At 39.9% G+C, this 23,493-nt stretch overlaps 2 protein-coding genes across 7 annotated transcripts in view; one reads left to right on the top strand and one right to left on the bottom strand.

Annotated features, from left to right (window-relative positions):
* Nucleotides 1–5,656: 5,656 nt before the first annotated feature.
* Nucleotides 5,657–12,766, bottom strand: pigm (phosphatidylinositol glycan anchor biosynthesis, class M). 6 transcript variants are annotated; one of them, XM_077012100.1, is made up of 6 exons: nt 12,636–12,766; nt 9,437–9,560; nt 7,998–8,524; nt 6,976–7,234; nt 6,379–6,507; nt 5,657–5,847 (listed from the first exon to the last, which is right to left on the bottom strand). In XM_077012100.1, exons 2-6 carry the CDS (start codon nt 9,497–9,499, stop codon nt 5,680–5,682), a joined length of 1,146 nt encoding a protein of 381 aa, XP_076868215.1. In that variant the 5' UTR covers nt 9,500–9,560; nt 12,636–12,766; the 3' UTR covers nt 5,657–5,679. The 6 variants fall into 6 exon arrangements, 5 of the variants coding, with proteins under 5 accessions (XP_076868215.1, XP_076868214.1, XP_076868213.1 ...); XM_077012099.1 differs by having other exon boundaries at nt 12,530–12,664; XM_077012098.1 differs by lacking the exon at nt 12,636–12,766 and adding an exon at nt 9,892–10,024.
* Nucleotides 12,338–23,493, top strand: part of LOC143519054 (zinc finger CCHC domain-containing protein 2-like) — a 25,510-nt gene continuing 14,354 nt past the window's right edge. The window contains exon 1 of the mRNA XM_077012094.1: nt 12,338–13,248. Coding sequence (XP_076868209.1) covers nt 12,511–13,248 — 738 coding nt within the window. The 5' untranslated portion in view covers nt 12,338–12,510. The remainder of the gene's footprint in view (nt 13,249–23,493) is intronic.

The raw sequence follows: 23,493 nt of genomic DNA, 5'->3' as shown, positions 1-23,493 counted from the left end.
TACCCATTATAACCTGTGTGAGTGTGTGCATGCCTACCTATTAAAACCTATGTGTGAGTGTGTGCATGCCTGATCGATGACATGATCATTTAACATGGATGCCATGGTTTATGACTGGACCCAAAACCACTAAAGAGCTTAAGAGGGAATCAGCAGGTGTGTGCATGAGAAACCAGTGATAGGCCGGTTCTTAAGGGAAAAGCAGGCATCTCTGAGCCAGAGGAACTGTGCCACCTGCTGCCAGGAGCAATCCCAACATGCTTAGAGGTAGCAATCCCAGCATGCTCAGAGGCACAGCAGCTGTGAGCTCCCCTCCTCAAGAACTTCACAACCTTCACACTCCCACATCCGTTAAAAGGCTCAAATCCACTGAAGCGCATGTCCTATAAAACCAACCAATCAAGTTTGAGAATATAATTCTAAATGTAAAAATTTATGAAACAAAAAAAAAACAGTATTTCTCAAACAAGGTTTCGTGATTTTTAGTAACTCAAGGCAGAGATTTTTAGAAGTGTTAAATCCATATTACTCACACTATTTAGTGTTTTTATTTTAAAGGAAATATATAGTGCCACTTGGCTACACTTGGCCACACTTGGCTAGCGTATGTGGTGGAGGGGGTTTGGTGGACTCAGGATTCCACGTCTCCTTTTTGCAGATGATGTGGTTCTGTTGGTGTCAGACCAGGACATCAGTTTGCAGCCGAGAGTGAAATGGCCGGGATGAGAATCAGCAGATAGATGGATGGATGGATGAATGGATGGATAGATGTAGTGCAACAGAAATGTTCAGGTTATGTTTTATTTTATATTATACACACACACACACACACACACACACACACACACACACACACACACACACACACACACACCACACATACACACACACAAGCAGCAGGCTGCCAATTATCTTAAAATATTAAAAACATTTACAGCATTAAATTAAAAACTATTAAACAGTCTTGCCGTCCTCAATCAAATGGACATCTATAGATATTTCTCTGGATTATTGTGCTCAGACTTCCTTTAATGTTCCTAAAAAATACAAATGGCATTTTATTTTCTTGCCGTTTCATGCCAGAAACTGAAAGCTCAACTGTGAGATTTGGTGTCCAAGCCCTACAACCATCCCTACCTAAATCAACTTGCCTTGCCACAAATATGAGTATGATTTGTTCATCATAATTTGTGCAAAAATCAAAAACAAGTAAATTCCCTTTATTACATATTAGTTTATAAAGCACAGGTTGCTACATTGAGAATGGTCTGCAAGCCAAACATATCTAGCCAACAGTGGTCATGTGGTCTAGTGGTGGCCAGGAACTGCTCACACAAACTGTGCAGCAGCACAGACGAGCTACTAACTGAACATCAAGTGTTTATAATAAATGATATTTTGGTTAAAGAGTGTGGTGGGTTACCATTGAACCAGGTCTACAGTATCAGTTACTACTCCATACAACACTACATTCTCAAAGAACATCGAGTTAATGCATCACGGTAAAGAAAAATTTGAGTCAACAGAAATTTTAATTTGTACCAAAAATTAAAAGTCTCAAGACGTCATGAGCAGTTGTGCATGTCCTATTGTGTGCTTCAGTCTACGAGGCCAACACCACCCGCACATTTGGTGTTGTGTTTTCTGAAAGCGCCACTGAGAGAAGAATGAAAAGCCAAAGAAATGTGGCAATGATTCTGAAAATGTTCTCCCTGCTACCTCACACGCAAATGTTTAAACAGCAATAAAACTGCCACATCAGGTTTGTTTGAGGTCTGACTCTATCCAGAGTGACTAATCCAAATTAGTCTTCAGCTTCCAAAAACAGAATAATTTTTGTCTTTTTTCTATAATTTAAGATGAAAATAAGTGGTTTCTATTCCTGTTTGTTTCCCTTCCCATTAATGATGGTTGCCCTACTGCTACTAGAGGCATCTGAGGAAACAGAAACTACATCGGAGTGATTTAATGCTGCTTTATTTCCATCTGGTGACAGAATACAGGTACTGCATGCTAACAAGAGCTAAAATTAATTTACTAATTAACTAACAATGAACATTAAAGGATTATGAATTAATTCACTTTTCTAAAAGGGTTTCAATGTTACAAATTTACAAATTAATATTTTACACAATTAATAAAGTAATGTAGCCCAGTACCTATATTTGTTTACCTAACCTCAACACTAAACAATAATGTAAACCTAATCTTAATACTAAGCCTTACCATCACCAATGACACAAATAGTTTTGGTACCTAGAAAATGTCCTCAGTTACTGTGATAACATTGGCCTTCACAAACATTAATTCATATGAAAAATAACTCTGACCTAAATGAAGTATTTTTGTCCCTTAGTCAACATTCCTGTGGTAAAAATAAAACTGATTTTGACATTGAAAGACAAAAACACCCAGAGTGCAGTCATTCAAATCTAAATTGGAATGGCATAGTTACCACAGATATTAAGCAACAACAGAATCCCATTAAAAAATCTGCATTGTTTTGAACAGCTTTTACATCCCATAAGATGGACTTTTTTGACCAGTCATATGACACTATACATTTTTGGACCAGTTCCATCTCCATATATCACCTGGAGTTATTGTGAATGGATGGTGGCAAAGGTTTTATATTTGTTTTTATGAGTGATCTATTTCATCATTCTTCATTAAGGATGAAGCCCGCTTAATGACTGAGATCTATGGGAAACAATAATTGTAAGGTCAGGATAGGAAAAAAAACTATCCCTATAATAGACTAAATAGAATTATAAATGTTCTGATGTTCATTATAAGTGCCTGAATATTAGGGATTATATAAAGACCTAGCAATCTTCTCCATCACATTGACTATATTTGCCATATCAATAGATAACCAGGTCATCATATTACAGGCTTTTCACTGGGGCTGTAGGAACTTCATTGGAGCTGGAAGGACCTCCTTTCTGTCATGTTTTGTTGAATTAATCCTACAATACGTCCGGAACGCTCAACTGTGAGATTTGGTGTCCCAGACCCCCCCTCCCCCTCATCAAGCACAAGTTTGTTATTCCACAACTGATACAATATCGGCCACCCCAGTGACAAAGGAACATATTAAGCACTACTGGCACCATTAATGCATGTGCCACCAGTTCCACATGGTTAATGGGCCACGTACGTCTGGTCTAGCCGCCGAATAAGGACATATCAAGCACCACAGTCATCATTAAGCAACCATGGATGGTCCACCCTGCGAGGCCACAGTAAGTCCCTCTGCCACCTGCATTCATACTCATTTCATTAATAGCAATATTACTCCATTCGCCCAAGCGGTTGGATTCCTCCAAAACAAAGAATTAACTCACTGTTACAGTTTTTTACAACTGCTAACATGCATTTCCCAATACTTGAGATATATTTTCAAAACTTCAAACACAGCAACATATTTACCTCGCACAAATACCCAAATAGTTAATATCCTGTTCAAAAGCGCATTTTCTTAACTAAATACCAACTCTGCATTTCACGACGCAAAGTTATCTCTTTATACACCAACTTTGTTAAAACACAGCAAACCTGGTTCAGTATCCAATCATTCTTACAAACACACAAATTCTCTATTCGAGATGAACAATCACTGCACAACCACTGTCAAAAAACCAATTTCATGGCAATACAGAAACATGTAATTACATGTAACATTTTAGTCTCTCCCAGTAACAGACATTTTACAGTAACATCTGTAACATACAGTAACATCTTACTTAGTCAGTTCATTTTTACTGTAATGCGCTTCATTTGGACTTTTTTTTCAAATGTGTACATTTTTGGCAACATATTGTCTACACAAAGAGTGAAATTTACTGTTAGGTACTATATGGAATGTAGATTAGACAAAAAAGGACAGTTAACAGTTTTGCAGTAAAGGTTATATTTTACTGTATTAGGGACATTACTGTAAATTGTGGCCTAACCCAAAAAATAATTACCGTAATTGTAAACATAATTAGCCATGATCCCATATGTGTAAAAATATACATATACAAAAAAAGCCACACAAGGGGGAAAAAAAACAGGATACAAAACTGAACAGTCTTGTTATGTATATCTAAACGGTCTTCAGCAGTTGGCCACATGTTTTCATCCATATCACATCTGATGTTGACCCTTGTCATAGAAAAGCTTGGTATGCCTTATTCACCCCTGGCAGTCTTCAGCTGAAATGTCTCTGCGGCCGGGATTTCCCTATTGCATCCAGGAGGGACATCATGGGGCCGATGATCATACACCTTCCACTTCCAGACTGAAAAAAGTTCCTTAGTGGGGTTGAGGAAAGGTGAGTAGGGCAGGAGGAAAAGGGACATCACTCTTGGATGGTCTATAAACCAGTTTGTTATGACATGAGAATGACAGAATGCTACATTGTCCCATCACAAAAGTCCTCATGTTTTTTCCCCACCTGTTCCCTTTCTGCTTCTGGAACCAGTTGTTCGTAGAGTTCATTCAAAAATGAAAGCAGGAAGTCACTGATATAGGGACCAATCTGGCATTTGTGAAGGACCAAACCAGCACTTGAGATTGCAGGACAAATTGTTATATTTGCTCCTCTCTGACCTGGTACATTACTGTACTTCATTTTATTTCATTGATATATATGTGCAAAATGGACGTATTACAGTAATAGCTTTTCAGCTGCCTTTGTTTTTGCCGAACTTTGCATTTTATACAATATTTAAGGTTTTGAACCTTAGGTTTTCATTTTTGACATGCTGTCTGCAAGCATTTGTAAATAAGACAAAAATGATCCAGAATTTTGTTATTGGATAACTTTGTGTATGTATGGAAAATGTAAGCATTATAGAAACATGCAAAATGACTGCATTTTGTGCAAAAACAACATGAATTGTACTAATTGTATAGCCCCTGAAGACTGATGTTGTGTTCACTGTGCTTAGAGTTTTGAAAATGTGACTACAGATTGGACAAACACATGTTGGCAGTCGTAAAAAACTGTAATAAACACATTTTCCTGCAAGAGTCTTCCCCCCAATAGACAGGCTTCTGGATTGAACATTTAACCTTGCCTACTTAGGATCACAAATCAACGTGCTAAACAACAGCAGAGCACATGGTAAAGTAGAACAGAGTAAATCAACATGCTAAACAACAGCAGAGCACATGGTAAAGTAGAGCAGAGTAGTTGGAAGTGTCATATCATCCACGTTTGGGGTAACAGGAGGGAGTCAATTGCCTGCAGCTTCTCTTCACCAACAACCCACAGCCCTAAGCAGCACATCCGTTACCATGGTAAATGCCAATGTTGAAGTTGCACAGTCATTAAACTCATTTAGAGATTATGCCAGGATGTGCAATATTCACCTGCATTAAAGCAAAACTGAATATCTTCAAAAGAGGCTCTCACCACCCTAGTAATACTGTTGGGCAATAGAAACACCAGCATGTGGAGTTCCTTTAAAAGAGCTCTAGGGTTAGGGTTAAACCTAGGTTAAACCCTAACCCTAGGTTTAACCCTAACCCTGTGGTACTGATGAGTAGAAACAAATGTGCAAACACAAACACAAAAAAACATTCAGAGTGAACCCTCCCCACACCCACACATTTTCACTCATACATGCACACACACAAAAATAAAATGGCTCTTGGTATGTACAAATGTATTTATCCCAAGATTTTGTTTTATTCAGTTTTCTTTTTTCGCTGGACTGCCTCCGATTTATAGTGGGAGACAATCTGGACCATTACAATCGAATTGATGATAAGAAACAACAGGCCAGCAAACCATATAAACATAAAAGTGTTGCGTCCTTCAAACTCCAAATAGTAAGCGGGTGCCAACCACAAACCCTAAGGAAAAAGAAAGAAAGAAAGAAAGAAAGAAAGTGTAAAAATCACCAGACAAAGTGTACAAAAATACACCACAAAAACAAAAAGCAGGTTTAAAGCAAAGTTAACCAAGTTCCTTCTCTTTGTCATTAATAGCAGTGATCTAAGACAATTTGGGTGATTGAGAATATTCATTGAAAACAAGTTGAAAATAAAATGGAAATGACATAAGAGTCTGTTTATTAGTATTCATGGATTTGATATCTGATCAATTAAATTATCAGTTCAGTTTTAATGCCCAACTTGTTTATGTATTATTATTGCCCTTGAATGCATGAAATTGGTCATACATGCTTTGTAAGATTTCAACACTTCAGTTCCACTACATGTATATGGTGTCTTTGAAAACTAATATTGTCTCCAAGCAGGTCTATAGGAAGCAGGACTAACCCTCTAATGAGCAAGTCTTGCGTAGTGCGGAGCAGATTTGATACATTTTTATACCAATAATCCATTAGAATTGTCAAAAACATTCAACGGGTGAATTCCTACCTGGCCAGTAAACCACAGCAAGAGGAGGCCAAGCCCCTGTTTCAGTGTCAGGCTCAAGCGTGGTAGCACCAAGGGCAGCAAACACAGGTACCACAGGAAATACTGCATCCAAAGAGAAGAAACACGGCCCTTTATGGCCATGGAATATTTGTGCTACACAAGTCACTAGTTGTACAGGGTAAGTTTGGAGATTAACACATTGAGCTGAAACATGATGCCACATCACAGAAGCCCTTAGCTATCATGCTAAAATCATATGATAATTGAAGCACATCATGAAAATTACATAATCGAAATTTTAAAAAATGGCTGACCATTATGTGTCATTATATGCGCCTACCTTTCATCCTATTGCCTCATTTTCACCAAATACGTTTTCCTTCAGTCTTGTACCTTAACCTTTAACAACACTATGCCATTCTTCTGAGGAAAAACAGCTTGCTGACAAGAGTCCCTGAGTTCATATCTTGAATATACCAGAAATTTAACATGGCTGGTTACATCAATGTGCTTGTGTTTAATTTTTAGAGGGAACTGTTATGAATATGTAAAAGGAACACCAAAAAAACCCTAACGTAGTAACCAGATGGAGGTTACCTGCGAAGTGCAGACTTTGTTGAAACTGACGAAGATGGCCGTATTGAGGAAGCAGCAGAGGGGAAGATCGGTGTGGAAGGCCAGCGAGGTGAGGAAGATGAGCATAGCCTGTGGGAGGAAGGCCACCAATCCCAGAACCAAACTCCACTCGCTCTCCGCCGTCAAATACAACATGTAAAAGTAGGGGGAGAAATTGTGGCGAATGTCCCGTCTGGTCAAATGGTAGAGGTATGTTTCATAGAGGAAATCCCAGCCATACCTGTGGAATTAAAAGAGAGATGGAAAATATTAAGCTAAAGTAAAAGGTCGAACAAATCACAACAAATTTACAGTCATTTAAATCTGAATGACATTTTTCCGATATTGGTTTGCTTTTGGCACATGGGATTTGTTTCATTTTTCAGATGAATAAAAAGGTAATAACCCTACAATGAGTTTTAGTTGTGTTGAAACAAATCTGTCATTCAGATTCATTCAAATTATCTAAAGTACTAATCAGTTAATAGACTAAGAGTATGAACAGCTCAGACATATGTAACCTTCTTCTTCCTCTTCTAACCCTAACCTTAACCCTAAGCCTTCTTCATGTTTCTCTACATTCAAGGCTTGCTCAGGATTCTTTACCATGTTTCTTTCTACTGTATATGCCGTTAAGTTTAAAATACTGTTACAAATATGTTTCTTTCTTCGGAAAGATTTAGCTCTGCTTTCTTACTGTACATCATCTAGCAAGCAAATATGGATGAATAGGTACTAGAATAGAAACTGATAGAATTTGGAGTTTTTTTTTTACATATTTAATCAAATCAATCTGTTCTGAACTGTGATGATGATGTTCAGAACTCTTGAAATCATCCAAAATTTACAGAGCATGTATAAAAATGAAGGCTGTCCTAGGGTTAGGATTAGGGTTAACACTAACCCTGTCCCATCACAATCTCACACACACTGACTTATGTGTTTTGCTTTGAGAACACATTATGAACTAGCTTTTGTCATGTTTCCCCTTCATTTGGACTTACATGAAGTAAAAGGCCAAAGTCAGTCCAAAAAACACAATTCCTGATACAGAAAAAAACTGCAACAGTTCCTTATTGAAAAGTCCTCGAAATATCCTAAAGAAACCTGTGTGTTGCTCTCCTGATGGCCTCTGAGTGGATATGGAGAGGGCGATGGCAAAGCCATATGTGACTGGGTAAATTTTCATATGAACAGACAGGCCATAGAGAACTGCTGCTGTTAAATGTCTGTTCAGTTCTAAACACAGAAGGGTGGTGAGGACCAGAAGGGACAGCAGTGCTTCAGCGTTGCCACGCGTGGACACACCAATCGTCAGGGGGTTGAGCAGCCAAACAGCAGAGAAACAGCAGGCTGCCTCACTCAATAAACCTCGAAGAGTCAGGAGGCGGTGGAGGACGACACCACAGAGCACGTCACAGGTGATGAAAAGCAGCTTCCCAAAGTGGGGGGTCACATAGAGGTTTGGTGTCAGCATCCAAGCCATGAGCGGTGTGTAGCGGTAAGTGGATCTTTTGTATGGAGACTCACCCTATGGACATATAGTTCAGAAATAGAAATGACAAGTGAGTTCAGGACAAACAATGATAACAATCTTATCATTTGTACAATATTTGTACAATACATGTACAAATGGATGGGACGGAAAAATAACATGAATAACTAATATGTAGAGATCCGCTCTTTGGTTTGGAACAGTTTCAGTCCTTGTGATGGTATTCTGAACTGTGCATTGTGGGTTACTGGAGAATTATTTAAGAGGAAAAGCTTCCAGTGAGGGATAAAGAAAATGGAATTTGGTACTTTGGTACTTTACACTCTAGAAAATCCTGGTAAGGTTCAATCTTGTCTGTATTGTTATTGCATGCAGCTAAAAATAGTAGTTAATTATAAATTACATTTATATAGCACTTTTCAATAAACCAATGAACCAAAATAAAAACACAGAACCAGCAAAACTGTAACAAAGAATAAAAAATAACATATAAATAAAATAAAATCAAATACATTTGTATAGCGCTTTTCACAACACATGTCACAAAGCAGCTTTACAGGATTTACAAGTTTTAACAAACATATACAAACAATACATATATTATAATAGAATAAAGCATTAAACACAATATAAAGCTTGATTTAAATGTAGAAAGATTTAGATAGCTTGACTTGGAGGGGAAGGAAATTCTAGAGACGTAACAACTCTAGAAAAGGTGTGTGTGCGTGCGTGCGTGCGTGTGTGTACTGCACAGCTAGGTAAATGTGGAGGACAAATTTCGATTGGGGTGAAAATCACAATTGACAAATATGGTACATTTACACTGTTTTTATAGTTCAATAATAATCAATTCCACATCGAAAGTAAAATACTGTATAGTAAACAGCTACAATGCGACCATCTAGCTAGTATAAACACACTTGCTTGTTAGTTAATTTGTGACCTCACCTGTGTTACAAATCTGGACGCATCTGTGAACACATGGTAGTCCACGTCGGTGTATTTGACCATAGCGGCCGCGTCTCGGTGGATCCCGTAGCCCACAAACACGACTCGTACAGCCAACGCGACGCTGTGTAGAGCCCCAAACTTCATTAGTTTCCATAAAATCATGTCAGTATCATGAATCAAAACGACGGGGAATCTGGGAGAAAACAGAGCCTGCTAGCTCGGATCACACAATCTGCATTTATAGTTTCAACTAACAGAATATGGGAAACGAGTTTCATTATCGACGACTCTTAAAGCTCGTAGACAAATACGAACTTGACCCGCAGGACTCGGCTGTCTGCCGCCATGTTGGTGCTTCACAAATATCTATTTCAAAATACGAGTCGTCAAATACAACGTGTATTTGCGAGGAAAATAGGACCAATAAATCAACAAAGCAAACGAAATATTACCCAACAAGCCAGGCTGTCTTTCACTATAAAGAAAAAGTAAACCAGTGAAAGAAGAGATCTGGTGTGTGTTTAGCGGATGTTGACGTGAAGGGTGGCAGAAGGAGCTTGTACTTCCGGGTCTTCTTCCCTCACACACGCAATGTAAACATCTAATTACAGGGAAGAGGAAGTTAAAAACTTACAAAAGACTGCCCAGATTTCTATTAGTATACAAAATGTTAATAAATTAATCAAAAATGTAAATTTTAATGAGACAATGGAAGAAAGGTTTTTGTCAAGAACCTTTGTCAGATTAAAATGTAAATGTGCCATATTTTGTCAATTTTACACCGCAATCGAAATTTGTCCTCTGCTTTTAACCCATCTGGGCAGTTAGAACACACACATCCACACACTAGTAATTACTAGGGGGCTGTGGATCACACGTGCCCAGAGCGGTGGGCAGCCCTAGCCCGGGGAGCAGTTGGGGTTAGGTGCCTTGCTCAGGGGCACCTCAGTCATGGCCTCAGGTCTGGGGATCGAACCCACAACCCTCCGGTCACAAGACCAGTTCCCTACCACCAGGCCATGACTGCCCTTAAAATGAATTCAAAGAGGAATGAAACACAACATCTCAAACAGATTATCCAAGCACATGCTTAAATTTTAGATGTTACATCTATAAGATGAGATATGGGTCAAGTTACCAAAGATATCTCAGAGTGATCATGTTGCATATATAAAATTAGATCAGGGTTGAGTTTCCAAAAAGAGTCTCAGTGTGATCATGTTTCAAAGTAATGCAGAATAGCTCCTGTGGTTCCCCTCGTTTCTTCTTTCTTTGTGGAATGCAAACAATAGAAACTTAAGGGGCAGAGTAGGAACTAAGTGTGAATTAGAGGATGGAAACGTAGCACAGACACACAAATGTCACACATCAGACTGGCAGCCCTCGTATAATGTGTGTACTGTCTGTGTCAAAGAAACAATAGAGTTAAAATGGTTATTTTATTTATCTTTTGTTGTTTATCTAATATATGCACAGGTTATTTCTGAGGTGTTCATATAGACACATGTCTGACATTTGTCCATATTATATATATATATATATATATATATATTTTATGTATATATATATATATATATATTAGTGGTGGGCCGTTAACGGCGTTCGTTAATTTGATACTCTTATCGGGCGATATAAAAATGATCGCCGTTAATCTATTCTTAAAATTGGGTTGGGAACTGGGTCAAAATGGGTAAGCAAAATATGATGATTTTCAACTTGATAGTTTAGCTCGGCTGTATTCCTAACCAAATTGCACAGTAGCGGCGAGAACGAGTTTTCAAACCTGTGAATTACAAATCGTACGTGTGTTTACATGGATGCAGAAGTCGCCAGGTTTGCTTCATGGAAAATTCATTTAGGAACAAAGTGTTACCGGAGCGGAGCTCGGAGCGGTCGTTTTCTGCATGGTCCTAGCGCTAGATTCGTCGCTATTTAAATATTTCTTTTTAACCGTTAAAAATGCAGAGGACCAAAACTGGCTTTTGAAAAAGTCCCCCCCAAATTACGTCCGTGAGGTTAAATGTACTAAATGTTGGCTTACATTTCATATATCATGTTTAGCTGAATAAACATGTTATCAACCCCTTTTAATGTACAGTATGTAGGCTTACAAATTCATGTTTAACTGAATAAACCGTTGAACACGAGTAGCCTACATTTTATTGAGCATGTTTTTTTTCTTCAAGTATCAAAGTAGAACAACTTTCTCAAGCAGTCATTGATGCATTTTGGAAACAGGAGATGAGCCCCTGGTCTAATGCGCCCTCTGTATTAAGAAACCCTATCTCAAAAACTGACTTTTAGTGATTACTTGGGTAGCACGCATATGAGCCATTTTAATATAGATTAATCTAGATTAATTTCAAGATTTCAGTGAGATTAATCTAGATTAAAAAAATTAATCTATGCCCACCCCTAATATATATATATATATATATATATATATATATATATATATATATATATATATATATATATATATATAGACTCTCAAAAGACATACAACAGCAAATTAGCAAATTTCCCTCTTCAAACACGGACTTTGTTGAGTAACCTGAGCAAACACACACACACACACACACACACACACACATTCCCAGTTTTGGCACATTTTTGGCCAAATTTATTAACTGTTTGAATTAACTACGAAATTGATGTCTAAATGTATATATATTTAGCCAACAATACTTACATTACGTGCTCGATTATTGTACATGTTTGTTTACATTATTTGTTTACTCGTTCCTAGATTGAACAGTGGTTTCCTTATAAAAAGGGCTGTGAGCTAAGTTTCGATTCTTAGGACCCAGCATGACTCTGGGACAGGGGCGGGACTTGTAGATGGGGAGGGGCTTGGGGGAGGAGTTTGTTAATGATTGACAGCACTTTTTAAGACAGCAAAGCAGAGTGGAGCAGGGTGGCTAACGGGCGAGATGTAGAGTTTACAGTCCCGTGTCATTTTAATAATTCGAGAATCTCCGTTTTACGTTTTCACGTGTATAATTTGCCAGTAGATGATTCAACATCTAGCAATGCGACTTTAATTTACTGACATTACCGTAAATCTGATAATGTTAGAAATGCAGTTACCCATAAAACAGGCGGAGGGAGACGGCACGGCCGAGGAGGGACGCCCGGAGCTCAGTTCGGAACCTCAGTTCGGACTTCAGAGAAACACGGAGGAGTCTGGACTCACCTCGCTGACTAAAGAGACTGTTTACAAGTGGTTCGGGTTACATCTCAACCCCGCCAACCGCATTGAGTTCATGTACGGATTGCTTCATATGTGCCAGCCCTTAGAGCTGCGCTTCGTGGGCTCCTGTCTGGAAGACCTGGCCCGAAAAGACGTCCACGTCCTGAGAGACTTTGAAATAAGAGCGAACTCCCCCGGTGAACTGGGTCTTTTGACGGACGTGGTGGACCCAGTGACGAGGTCCAAGTTGCTAGTGTGTCTGTCTCTTCTGGGATCTGATAACAGGGAATGTGCTGGGGTTTTATTTCGGATACTGAGCCGTGTGGATCCCGCCCTTCTGGCTTCTTCCCGACCAGACTCAGCCTCCGGTCCGTCTCCTTCACCGTCTGGAGGTTCGGGCGGAGACGGGATGCACGACCGCGGTTTCGACCCGCTCGTGGAGTCGCGCTCCGGGTTTTTGGAGCAGTTCGCGGTCCTCTTCACCATGGCCACACTTCACCCTGCCTTTCTCTTCCATCAGAGGGACAAACTACGAATTCAACTCGAGAAACTCTCGGTGGCGCTCGGCGAAGGACCGAGCGGTGCCCCCCACCCCCGACACCACGTCCCTCCCCAGGTGAGAGAGCTTCAGAAGCTTCTAGAAGATCCACAGTGGGTTTGTATGAAATTAGCCGTGCTGGCTACTTGGCTAAACGGCTAGCTGCCTTCGTAGCCACCCAGCGCCTCTGGTCATTTGTAAAATAGTCAGTTTACATTCAGAATTATTGTTACTATCCAGCTGCTTTCTTATTCCATGTTTAAATAGCCAGCGCCATAACTAGCTGATTAGCGAACTGATTCTGTAACGTCGGGACTAGTTTATAACTCAAATGTTTATTCCTTGTTCAACTGTGGCGTTTCCCCGTCTGTTGGTAGCATTAGCTTGATACCTGTCGGGCTGGCTAAAGCTAACAAAGCTTTGATGACTCTACAGAAGGCTAACTACCCAAGTTAGGTAGTTAACCTCCCCAAGGTAGTTTAGGTAGTTAACCTTCTTTAGGTAGTTGGCCTCCCCAAGTTAGGTAGTTGGCCTCCCCAAGTTAGGTAGTTGGCCTCCCCAAGTTAGGTAGTTGGCCTCCCCAAGTTAGGTAGTTGGCCTCCCCAAGTTAGGTAGTTAACATCCGTTTTCATGAGGTACTTTATCTGTAAGTGTGTTAGTCCTTGACAAACTATGATAACAGCTCGGCGACAACATTAAGCTAGTTAGCCACCAAAGTAACTGGTAAATATTGTGTCATTAATAAGCCAACATTCAAGCTAAATAAACACATCAGCTAGCTATTTAAAGATTTAAGCAAGCTCATTATTTAGACATCACTGGCTGTCATGCCATCTAGTATTTTAGGAAACCTGAAATGGATATATGGCTAAATTATTCAATAGACGATGTTGTAAACAAAAAGGGGAATTCTGGGAAAGTACAATAATAAACCAGAACATTCTTAGATTAACAATTACTTATATAATTAGAAGCACATTCAGCGTTAGACTTTTACTGTGTTGTGTTAGTGCAGCAGAGATGACACTGATGTCATACTGTCCGAAATACGAAATTGAAATTTGCTGAACCACTTCACACTCTTGTCAAAATACACTGTAATAGGATACATCTCAGCCTAAACTGTAATGGTGCTTTTTTAAAAATACATTACACTTTTCCACTCAAACTCTGCTCTTAATCAGAATATTAAAATACTTAAACTACTTCATATTACCTACACTGTTATATGTCTAAGTATGTAAAATATGCATACAGACAGCACTTCTTCTTTACTCTGTACTAATATTAGGCTACTCAGTAATATAACTTTATTAAGTCTGAAAGTTCTTTTCCTCCTGCTTTATTTATGCAGATTTTTTGTTCTGCCTTGATAACATATGTAAGTCTGTGTGCGCTTAATTGTCCTGCTACTGTCAAACAGAAAGACAGACCTTTTAATTTCTTTTAATTTGTGTGTGTCTGTGAGATATATATATATATATATATATATATATATATATATATATATATATATATATATATATATATAATTTCTGGAAGTGACATGTTGCTGTGTTGTAGGAGAAGTCAGCAGTATAGAGGTCCGGTGCTACAGAGGATTGTGTCAGAAATGCAGTCCTTAAGCCGCACAAATTGTGGTATGTTTGTTGGGTAGTCTATTGTCCATGTGATTAGTTGAAGATCCACCCCTGCAATGTCCATCTTATTCCTCAGAATAGTGGGCCTGATGGTGTTGAATGCACTAGAAAGGTAAAAAAACATGATCCTCACAGTGCTTCCTGCCCTGTCAAGATGAGAGGGGGATCTTTGAAGAATATAGATGATTGTGTCATCCACCCCAATGCCTGGCTGATGGGCAAACTGTAGCGGATTCATCACTGGTTTAAAAGGGGGCGAAGATGGTCCAAAACAAGTCGCTCCATAGCCTTCATCAGATGAGGGGTCAGTGCCACGGGTCTATATCCATTTAGATCAGACGTACTCCCCAGGCGGACCGCGGTCCGGATCCGGACCCAATCTCATTCCTGCAGGCATGAAAATCTGTCACCTTTCGGCGAAATTCGCCGTTTTGAAGTTGAAAAGGGTGACCTACGTGAATCGTGTAGATCCGATTAGTTTTTTGTTGGGGGGGGGGGGGGGGGGGGGTCGGGAGATTATATGTATATATTTTAATTATCATATTGACTTAATAAGCAAACAGAGCACTTCCGAAATCGGCAATTTCAATGACACCGTGGTCAGCAGTTTCCGCCCAGAACCTTCATAGAGGCCAAATAGCGTTTCAATCATACGAACGTTCTTCATTCATGTTATTCATTTACTGCTAAGCGGGACGAGAAGCAGGACCTAGTGCTACACCGGGGACACGGCAGAAGAGCGTACATTTACCACTACATTTACCACATCATACATTTACCACTACATTTACCAGTGGATTTAATTGGGTTATTAATGGTTTCAATCGTTTTCATATTTTGCGGTAAAACAAAGTTACTGCCGTTCGCTACAGCGTTGAACACGGTCAGAGCTACACAAGCTCTTGTGATAAATAGGTAGATAGATAAGCCATTAAGTTCGCGTCAACCCCGTGTAGTTAACGGTGACATAAAATAAGAAACAAGATTTTTTTTCTAATGTGTCTGTATTTGTAACTGGTGAATCTAGGGACGTGTGATAACATTCGCGCCAGGCCTGAAAAGGTTGAAGATGAAGTTGTAAACTCTTGTCGTTTGAGTCTACCCTGTGCTTTAGCCCATGTTAGAAAATTAAAACACGTGAACCCTGGTATTTTTACACTCATTTTTGCTGCTGATGTATTTATTGGTTTATTAAGATGTAATGGTTTTGACTGAGCCATCTGGAATGGCGAAAGCGGCTTCTCGCGTTTACGATCTGGCTCCATACATTGAATCTAAGACAGTCAAAAAAATGTTTTTTTATGGATTTCACTATATTTTACGGAGCCCGTAAGGTGACATCATGTAAAAAAATAATAACGCGTGGCCACGACTTATTAACGCGTGGAAACGAGATACTAATGTCGCCTTTCACACGCGGCAACAACGTTTATTTTTTCACAGCAAAGCAAGCAGATCCCAGGGATGTTCGCGAACTGACTGCCCAAGCAGGGCCGGCACCACGGGGGGGGCGAATGGGGGCGTCGCCCCCTCAGGCGAGGTGTCCCGCCCCCTCAATGTAAAAAATAAGACCCATTTATTTTACAACAATCGCTACATGGTGCCCCCTCGGCCGCTCGACAATCGTTACACGCACGCAACCCCCCCCCACCGAAATTTTCTGACGCCCCCTCACTGTATATGTTCTGGCGCCGGCCCTGTGCCCAAGGAAGGTAAACCTGGCTTTATATAAAGTAATACTTAATTATCTTGTTCGCACGCGTTAATTATCTCGTTCTCACGCGTTAGTAAGTCGTGGCCATGCGTTATTATATTTTTTACATGATGTCACCTTACGGGCTCCGTAATATTTGGCATCACCTGTCGCTGTACCCCCGTACACCACCAGCCACCCCCCTGTCGCCGTATCCCCATGACGTCACATGTCAACGCCCCCCCCACATGTCAACGCCCCGTCGCCGTATCCCAATGACGTCACATGCCCCGCCCCCCGGTCTTCTCACCTTTTTAACCCCTGACCCATTTTCATGCCTGTTCCTGATTAACTGGATACGAACAAAAAAAACATATTTATAATTTATGACAGGAGAATTTATTTTAAACTGGAGCATTTATTTCAGGGCTATTGAAAAAACACTCCGTCACGAGTGTTACGTTTGCCACCCCCGCTCAACAACTTACGTTCGCCAACCCCGCCGCCCCGGACCTCAGGTCACAGCTATCTGCCAAAATTGGACCACGGAAAAATTTAGTTGAGTACCCCTGATTTAGATCAATGGGATGTGCAGTCTTTGGTGTGGGCACTACACATGATGTCTTCCAGTATATGTTACTGTTTACAATTGGAGTGCCGCCATTTTAATTACCGCTAGGCCCAATCACGGTAGGCCCAATTCCTTCACCTGCTCTAACAAGCTGATTTAAAACTCATGTTCTTGTTAAACAAATTGCATCAAGTATGTTTGGATTATGGAAATGTTTTAAAATAATGCAGGGCCGCATGGAGAAAGACCTCAAAGGAACTGTTCATATTTTGTCAGCTGATGTCTAGATTTGGAGAGATATTTAAGTTTCAATGCTGAAATGCATTTTAGGTCCTACTGTATGACTATGATGTAACATTCCCTACTTTTAGGTAGTCCATAGAATATTTTTAGTGTTTTCTTTTCAGCCAAGATATATATATATTTTCTTTTAGCAATTACCGGTACATCTACAAGCCATGAATCTGTTAGAATGGATTTAGTACTCCAACACCAAGCTAAATGAAGAAAACGTCTACATGAAGTGTAAGAGACTGGGATTAGAATGCCTCTCTCAACATTCACAAACGAGCAACTAATAACTCAGTGCAATTAAGCCTCCTATCATAGCTTCAAATGATGGAACACCAGTGGAAATGTCAAATATAGCAACCACCTCTTCTGCACCAGAAATGCTAGAACCCAAGAATTTAGGATTTCTGGTGTGTAATGGACAGAGTGAACTGATACAGAACCAGGCCATACAACACAGTAGTACAACTACAAATAACTGAGGATTCTCATGGGAACCATGAAGGAGAAATGTGAAGAACGTGAAGTTAACCGTGCTCGGGCCCGCTTGAAGAGGTGGGCCAGGGCACGATTCATGTGGACTCGGGCACGGTTCGCTTCTAGTGTGAGCGCTATCCGTGCCCGGGCCCGCTTGGTGCCTCGTCTGATTGGTTCATTTCGCTGGAACTCAAACATGACGTCAGTGATGCGATGCTCACGTTAAACAGTCATAGCGGCAAAGCGATTAGCAGACAATCGTTGTGTTAAATTATCGATAAATCTGTGCTTGCACCGTGTTTCTGCACTCCCAAAATGACTCCAAAAATACAATTAAAAAATCATGAGCTCCATAGTGTTGTGCGAGCGCGCTTTTTTCCCAAATAAAGCGGCGTTGTGATGACGTAAGCGTGCTCGGGCCGGGTTGCTGAAGCCAGTGTGAGTGTAGGCCAGAGGGGGAGTGGGGAGGGGGGATAACCGGCCCCCAGCACGGAACGAGCAAACCGTGCCTAGTGTGAGTACGCCCTAAAAGAAAACTTTTTAAAGTAAGTAAAAGTGGTATATTGCAAACTAAATACTTCAAATATGACATCTTTCTTTTTCTGAAACTATACATTAGGAAGGTCCTTAACTAGGAAAACCAGTATGTCTAGGTCAGGGATGTCAAAGTCAAATACACAGAGGGCCAAAAAAAATCAAATTTGCTACAAGCCGAGGGCCGGACTGGTTCAATGTTTATTAAAACATATTGAAATGATTGCACATAGCCTATTGAACCAAGACCTAACAGTGTATATTATTTAATGCTTAAATGAATAAAGCAATATTTTTGTATGGATCTGTCAGTAATTTCAAGTGAAAACATTTTTCAACAAGCAAACGGATAAAAACAAACTTCCTTCAAAGAAAACATGTCCTGTACATTAAATGAATAAAGTAATAAAGGTTTGAAAAGTGCTGGGATTTAGGCTAAAGTACTTGAAAATGCTTGAAATTGTAACTACTTTGTTTCACAACAAATATCTGTCTGACTGAACAGTTATCTTGTATTACGTTAACAAATACGAGCCTCTTGTAATTCCAGGACGAAACATGAGACAACGTGAAGAAGTTAAGATTGGGCGTTTTGAAAATAAACGATTAAGTAATGTGAATAAAGCCAATTATTTCGAGTCATTTCGAATATATGTATAAATATTTAACATAATTAAGTTTATCGTGCTGGGAAATATTGAAATGGACCTTGAAAGTGACGTACAAGTGTTTTAATTCCACCTTATAAAGGTGTATGAGCCCAGCAAACATGACTTTGTTCATTGCGCTGAGGCGCGGCGCGTGCAAAGTTACAAAATTCGAGAGGTGCACGACCTCGCGAATCGACAGCGCGCGAGTCCCTCGCGCACGGGCGGATCCACTGCGATTACGTCATTTTCACCGTGCGGACCCTCGCTGCCTGTGCGCGCTGCAGTGACTTCGCGGGCTACCATTGCATTGTGGGGAATGTAGTGTTTGTGCATGCAAAACACCAGCGGGCGGCTGTGGCCTGCGGGCTGGTTCTAATAGTAATTGAATATCATCCAGGGGGCCTTGACTTTGACACATGTGGTCTAGGTTTTCTGGTATTTTCATTCTCCTTGGACTGCAGATTAACCCAGAGGTGCTGAACAGTTTTGGGCAGACAGGTTTGGAGCGTGTGCTTTCTCCACCAGGCACACGGGTCCTCATCAGAATTAATCTGTCATCTGGTTGTACAAGTTGAACTGAAACGGATTTGATTTTGAACTCGCTACTAAACTTTTCAGTAGAAGTTTTTGCCTTCGGCTGCATCACTGTTGTAGAAGTTCCAGTTGATCTGTTATAATGCTAGAGGCTCTGTTCAAAATAGCCTACTACATACTACTGGCATACTGTTTGGGCCCCAAATCAGTATGCAGTATGTAGTAGGCTATTTCAGACAGAGCTAGAGGTTCTTCTTTCGCAAGTTTTCTTTTTCAGACACAAAATTCTTCGGAAATCTTGAGTTGCAACTTTTAGTTTTTCATGTCATTTTGGTAATTTCATATACATAAAGTAATTTCTACCAGACCTATCATACTTTCTGTTGTAACTGCTATATCGTATTTCTGTATCCAGTTATGTCAGCCATATATAGGCACTTGGTCCAGACAGATGTGCACAGCTGGAGCTCTGTTAATTCTTTGGGTTTCTTTGGAGTTTTTGCTATATTTTGTGGATCTGTCTAGCATATGTAATGGTAGCCTGACTGAAATATCTTGAGTTCTGAGTGAAGAAGACAGAGAGAGGTTAAAATGTTTTACCACATAAAATTATTCCACATCAAGTTTAGTGATTTTAAGTAGTCTACATTTTAGATGAGAACATCATGAGTTCAAATGACAAGTATTTAGCTTGGAAAATGGTCAACTTCTCAAAAGTACATTTAACTAATCACTTAAATCTCACAGGTGAAGGTTTTATCTTCGCTAGTCTGTTGACCTTTTAGTAGTTTGTAGAAGTCACAGTGCATTTTAGCCAAACACCATTTGCATACTGGTTTTGTCATGCCTGTCATTCGCAGTGTACATAAAATATGCCCACACGTTACGGGTGTGAGAGAATCTGTGCTTGGCATTGTCGTGTTAGCTAGGTCACTTTTTGATGTGTGTAATTTGATTCTCTTACAAACAATACAGATTCATAACATTTATAGTATTGAATGTTACAGAATTTAATTATTTTCTGTGATTATTAACTATTTAACAGAAGAATGTTTGATGAAATAAACTTTGATTTCTTTTAGCAGAACAGCAACCACTATGTCTGGCTACAAGTAAGCACTGCACATCACCTACCTCAGGGGGGTTAAACTCATTTTCACTGCGGGCCAAAGATTAAACTATCCAAGTGAATAAAAAAAATCACATGTACTTTCTTCAAAACTTGAAATATCAAATAACTGTTAAAATAGCAATTGTGTTTCAAAAATGCACCCTCTGAAAAAGACTTTGAAACATGGGCGATTTCTTAAAAAAAAAAGCTAGTTTTTACTGCCCCATTGTTTGTGGTTGTGGCTTTTCGCAAACACATTCTATTGCGATCACAGTTTGCCTTTTAATTCTTTGACTGTTAGTTGTTTTTCTTGATGCCTAATTTAGGCACTTGGCTCCATGTTTGGTCTAAAAATGCAGACGTTGATTGTACTCGGACAACCGACACTGCTTTACTACACAAGACGTACCCGTTTTTCTCCTTGAAGCACAAACGTATTTGCTTTCCCATCTTTCTTGAAACATCCTCCCATCTGCATTGATTTTTCTCTTCCTGGACATTTTGGGATCATTATTTGTATTTCTCAATTACACTTATTGGGGAAATTGCATCGATGTGGAAACACTGCAGTGCTGAGACGCTGTCACTTCACGGGTAACATCAATTGTGGGACATGTAGTTTTTGGTCACTGCACGTTTTTAACTTTTTACACTATGCTGAAACATTGTGGTGGCTGCAACACACAAGAGGGCTGCTTCTTAGCAGCAGGGACAGGGAGACTGTGTGAGGCATGCTAACCCTAGACTGGTAATGGGTGAGGCATGCTAACCCTAGACTGGTAATGAGTGGGATGTGCTAGCTGTGGATAAATGCTCCAAAGTACAGGAAAATGCTTGAAGAAAACAAGAGAACTGGAGCACATGCAAACTTGGACCAGAATGATGGTTTTACTGTTAAATGTGACAGTGGTGGGTTTTCCATCCACCAGCTTTTTGTGAATTTTGACAATGCTAAAGCAAAAATGTAAGAGTGATGGAAGATGAACAATGACTGATCAAGCTGTTAGATAGCTGTTACTTAATGGCTGTCTCAGTGATTCCCATAATAACAGTAACGTATATCATTTAAGGTATCTTCATATAAACATGGAGGATGGAAATATGACTTCATTTGCTTTTTTTTCTGCCAATAATTCATAAATGCACATTTACAAGGGTAATGGCATGAGAACACACCCCCAAGCTGGAGACTGAACAGTATTGAGAGAGCATATGGTAGAAAGAGGCATCACACAACAAGGCCTTGTGGGTGCTGAACTAAGCAGTCATAGCAACCTCCCTGAACAGGATCTAGTAATCATTACACTATCAGACGTCTATGAAAGGGTCTGAGGTACGAAGAGCTGAATGGCTGCCAGTCCTGACAGGGTCCATGCCTACTGGATGAAGAAGTTAGCTGCACTCGCCCCAAAAGGGCAGTTTCCTCCAGCCTACCTCTGCACAACATGGAAGGTCTTGTCAGGCGTGAATAAGCACATATCTCAGAGTGTCGACATGTACAGGTGTGTGTTAGGGATGCAAATGATTAATCGACTTTCGATTAATTGTCGATTAAGACGTTACTCGATCAAAATGTATTAATCACGATTAATCATTAGAGAGCGCTCCTGTATTAACTTGAACAGAGCATAAGAACGAGAGGCGAACACGTGTCGCGAAAGACCAGAGTGGAAAACAAAATGAAGCGGGCGAAAAGACGTGCGGTGTGGGACCATTTTGAAGCGTGTTCGGGAAACGAGGCAGAAACTGCGTAATCCAGAAAATCCCAAGGAGGGAAACTTTATTTTCCACGCAACTCAAACAATAGCACTGTTCTCTTCCCCTCCCCTGACGCGCGCAGGCGCCGCTCTCCCAGTGTCACTTAAAGGGCCAAGTGCCTGTCTGTTAGGGAACTCGCTGCGAGGAGTAGTAGTCGCTACAATTTCAACATTGTTAATTTAGGCAAAGAAGTCAAATGTTCTGTGTGTAATGCGGTATTGAAGTACAACAGTTCCACTAGCTCACTCAATTATCATTTGAACACCATGCATGCAGCTGTCCTGCATATCACCACTGCACCTGGTCAACCTAAAATCACAGCTACACTGGGAAGGCGAGCGTTTTCGAAGCTCGCTACAAAAAAATACGAGTGAGCTAAAAACAAAGCTATCTACTGCTACTACTGTAGCCCTTACAACAGATTGTTGGACGGCTCTAACAACAGAAAGTTACATTACTGTGACGTGCCACTACACTGACGAGAACTGGCAGCTAAAATCTGCAGTGCTGATTACGACGAACATGTCGGATAGACACACCGCTGACAGTTTAACTGACAAGCTCAATGATGTTGTGGAAACTTGGGCACTCTCCGGTCGCGTTACAGCATGTGTTCACTACAAAGCTAGAAACATTGTCCAAACATGGGCTCAATAATATTCTGTTTGGCTCTCTATTTAATTTCTTCTTTTTTTAAAACATTTTTTTTAATGTCTAATGTTTCAAATTGAACTGAGCCAGTCCTTAATTTATTCCTTTTTTAAAATGAAAGAATGTATTTTGTTATATCATAAAAATTTCCTCATGCATAATTACTTGAGCAATATATAATATAATACAATATAATTATCATAATATAATATATACTTTTTGAACAAAGTGTTTTAACTACACTACTCAAAAAAATAAAGGGAACACTTAAAAACAACACAATGTAACTCCAAGTCATCCACACTTCGTGTTCAGATAGGAAGCAACACTGATTGTGAATCAATTTCAACTGCTCTTGTGCAAATGGAACAGACAACAGGTAGAAATTAGAGATTTTCAACTGATTTCAAAGA

This window comes from Brachyhypopomus gauderio, chromosome 7 (genome assembly GCF_052324685.1).
Source record: "Brachyhypopomus gauderio isolate BG-103 chromosome 7, BGAUD_0.2, whole genome shotgun sequence".
In the NCBI taxonomy this organism is placed as follows: domain Eukaryota; kingdom Metazoa; phylum Chordata; class Actinopteri; order Gymnotiformes; family Hypopomidae; genus Brachyhypopomus; species Brachyhypopomus gauderio.
Note: the sequence above shows the minus strand (reverse complement) of the source record. Positions and strands in the feature narration are given on the sequence as shown.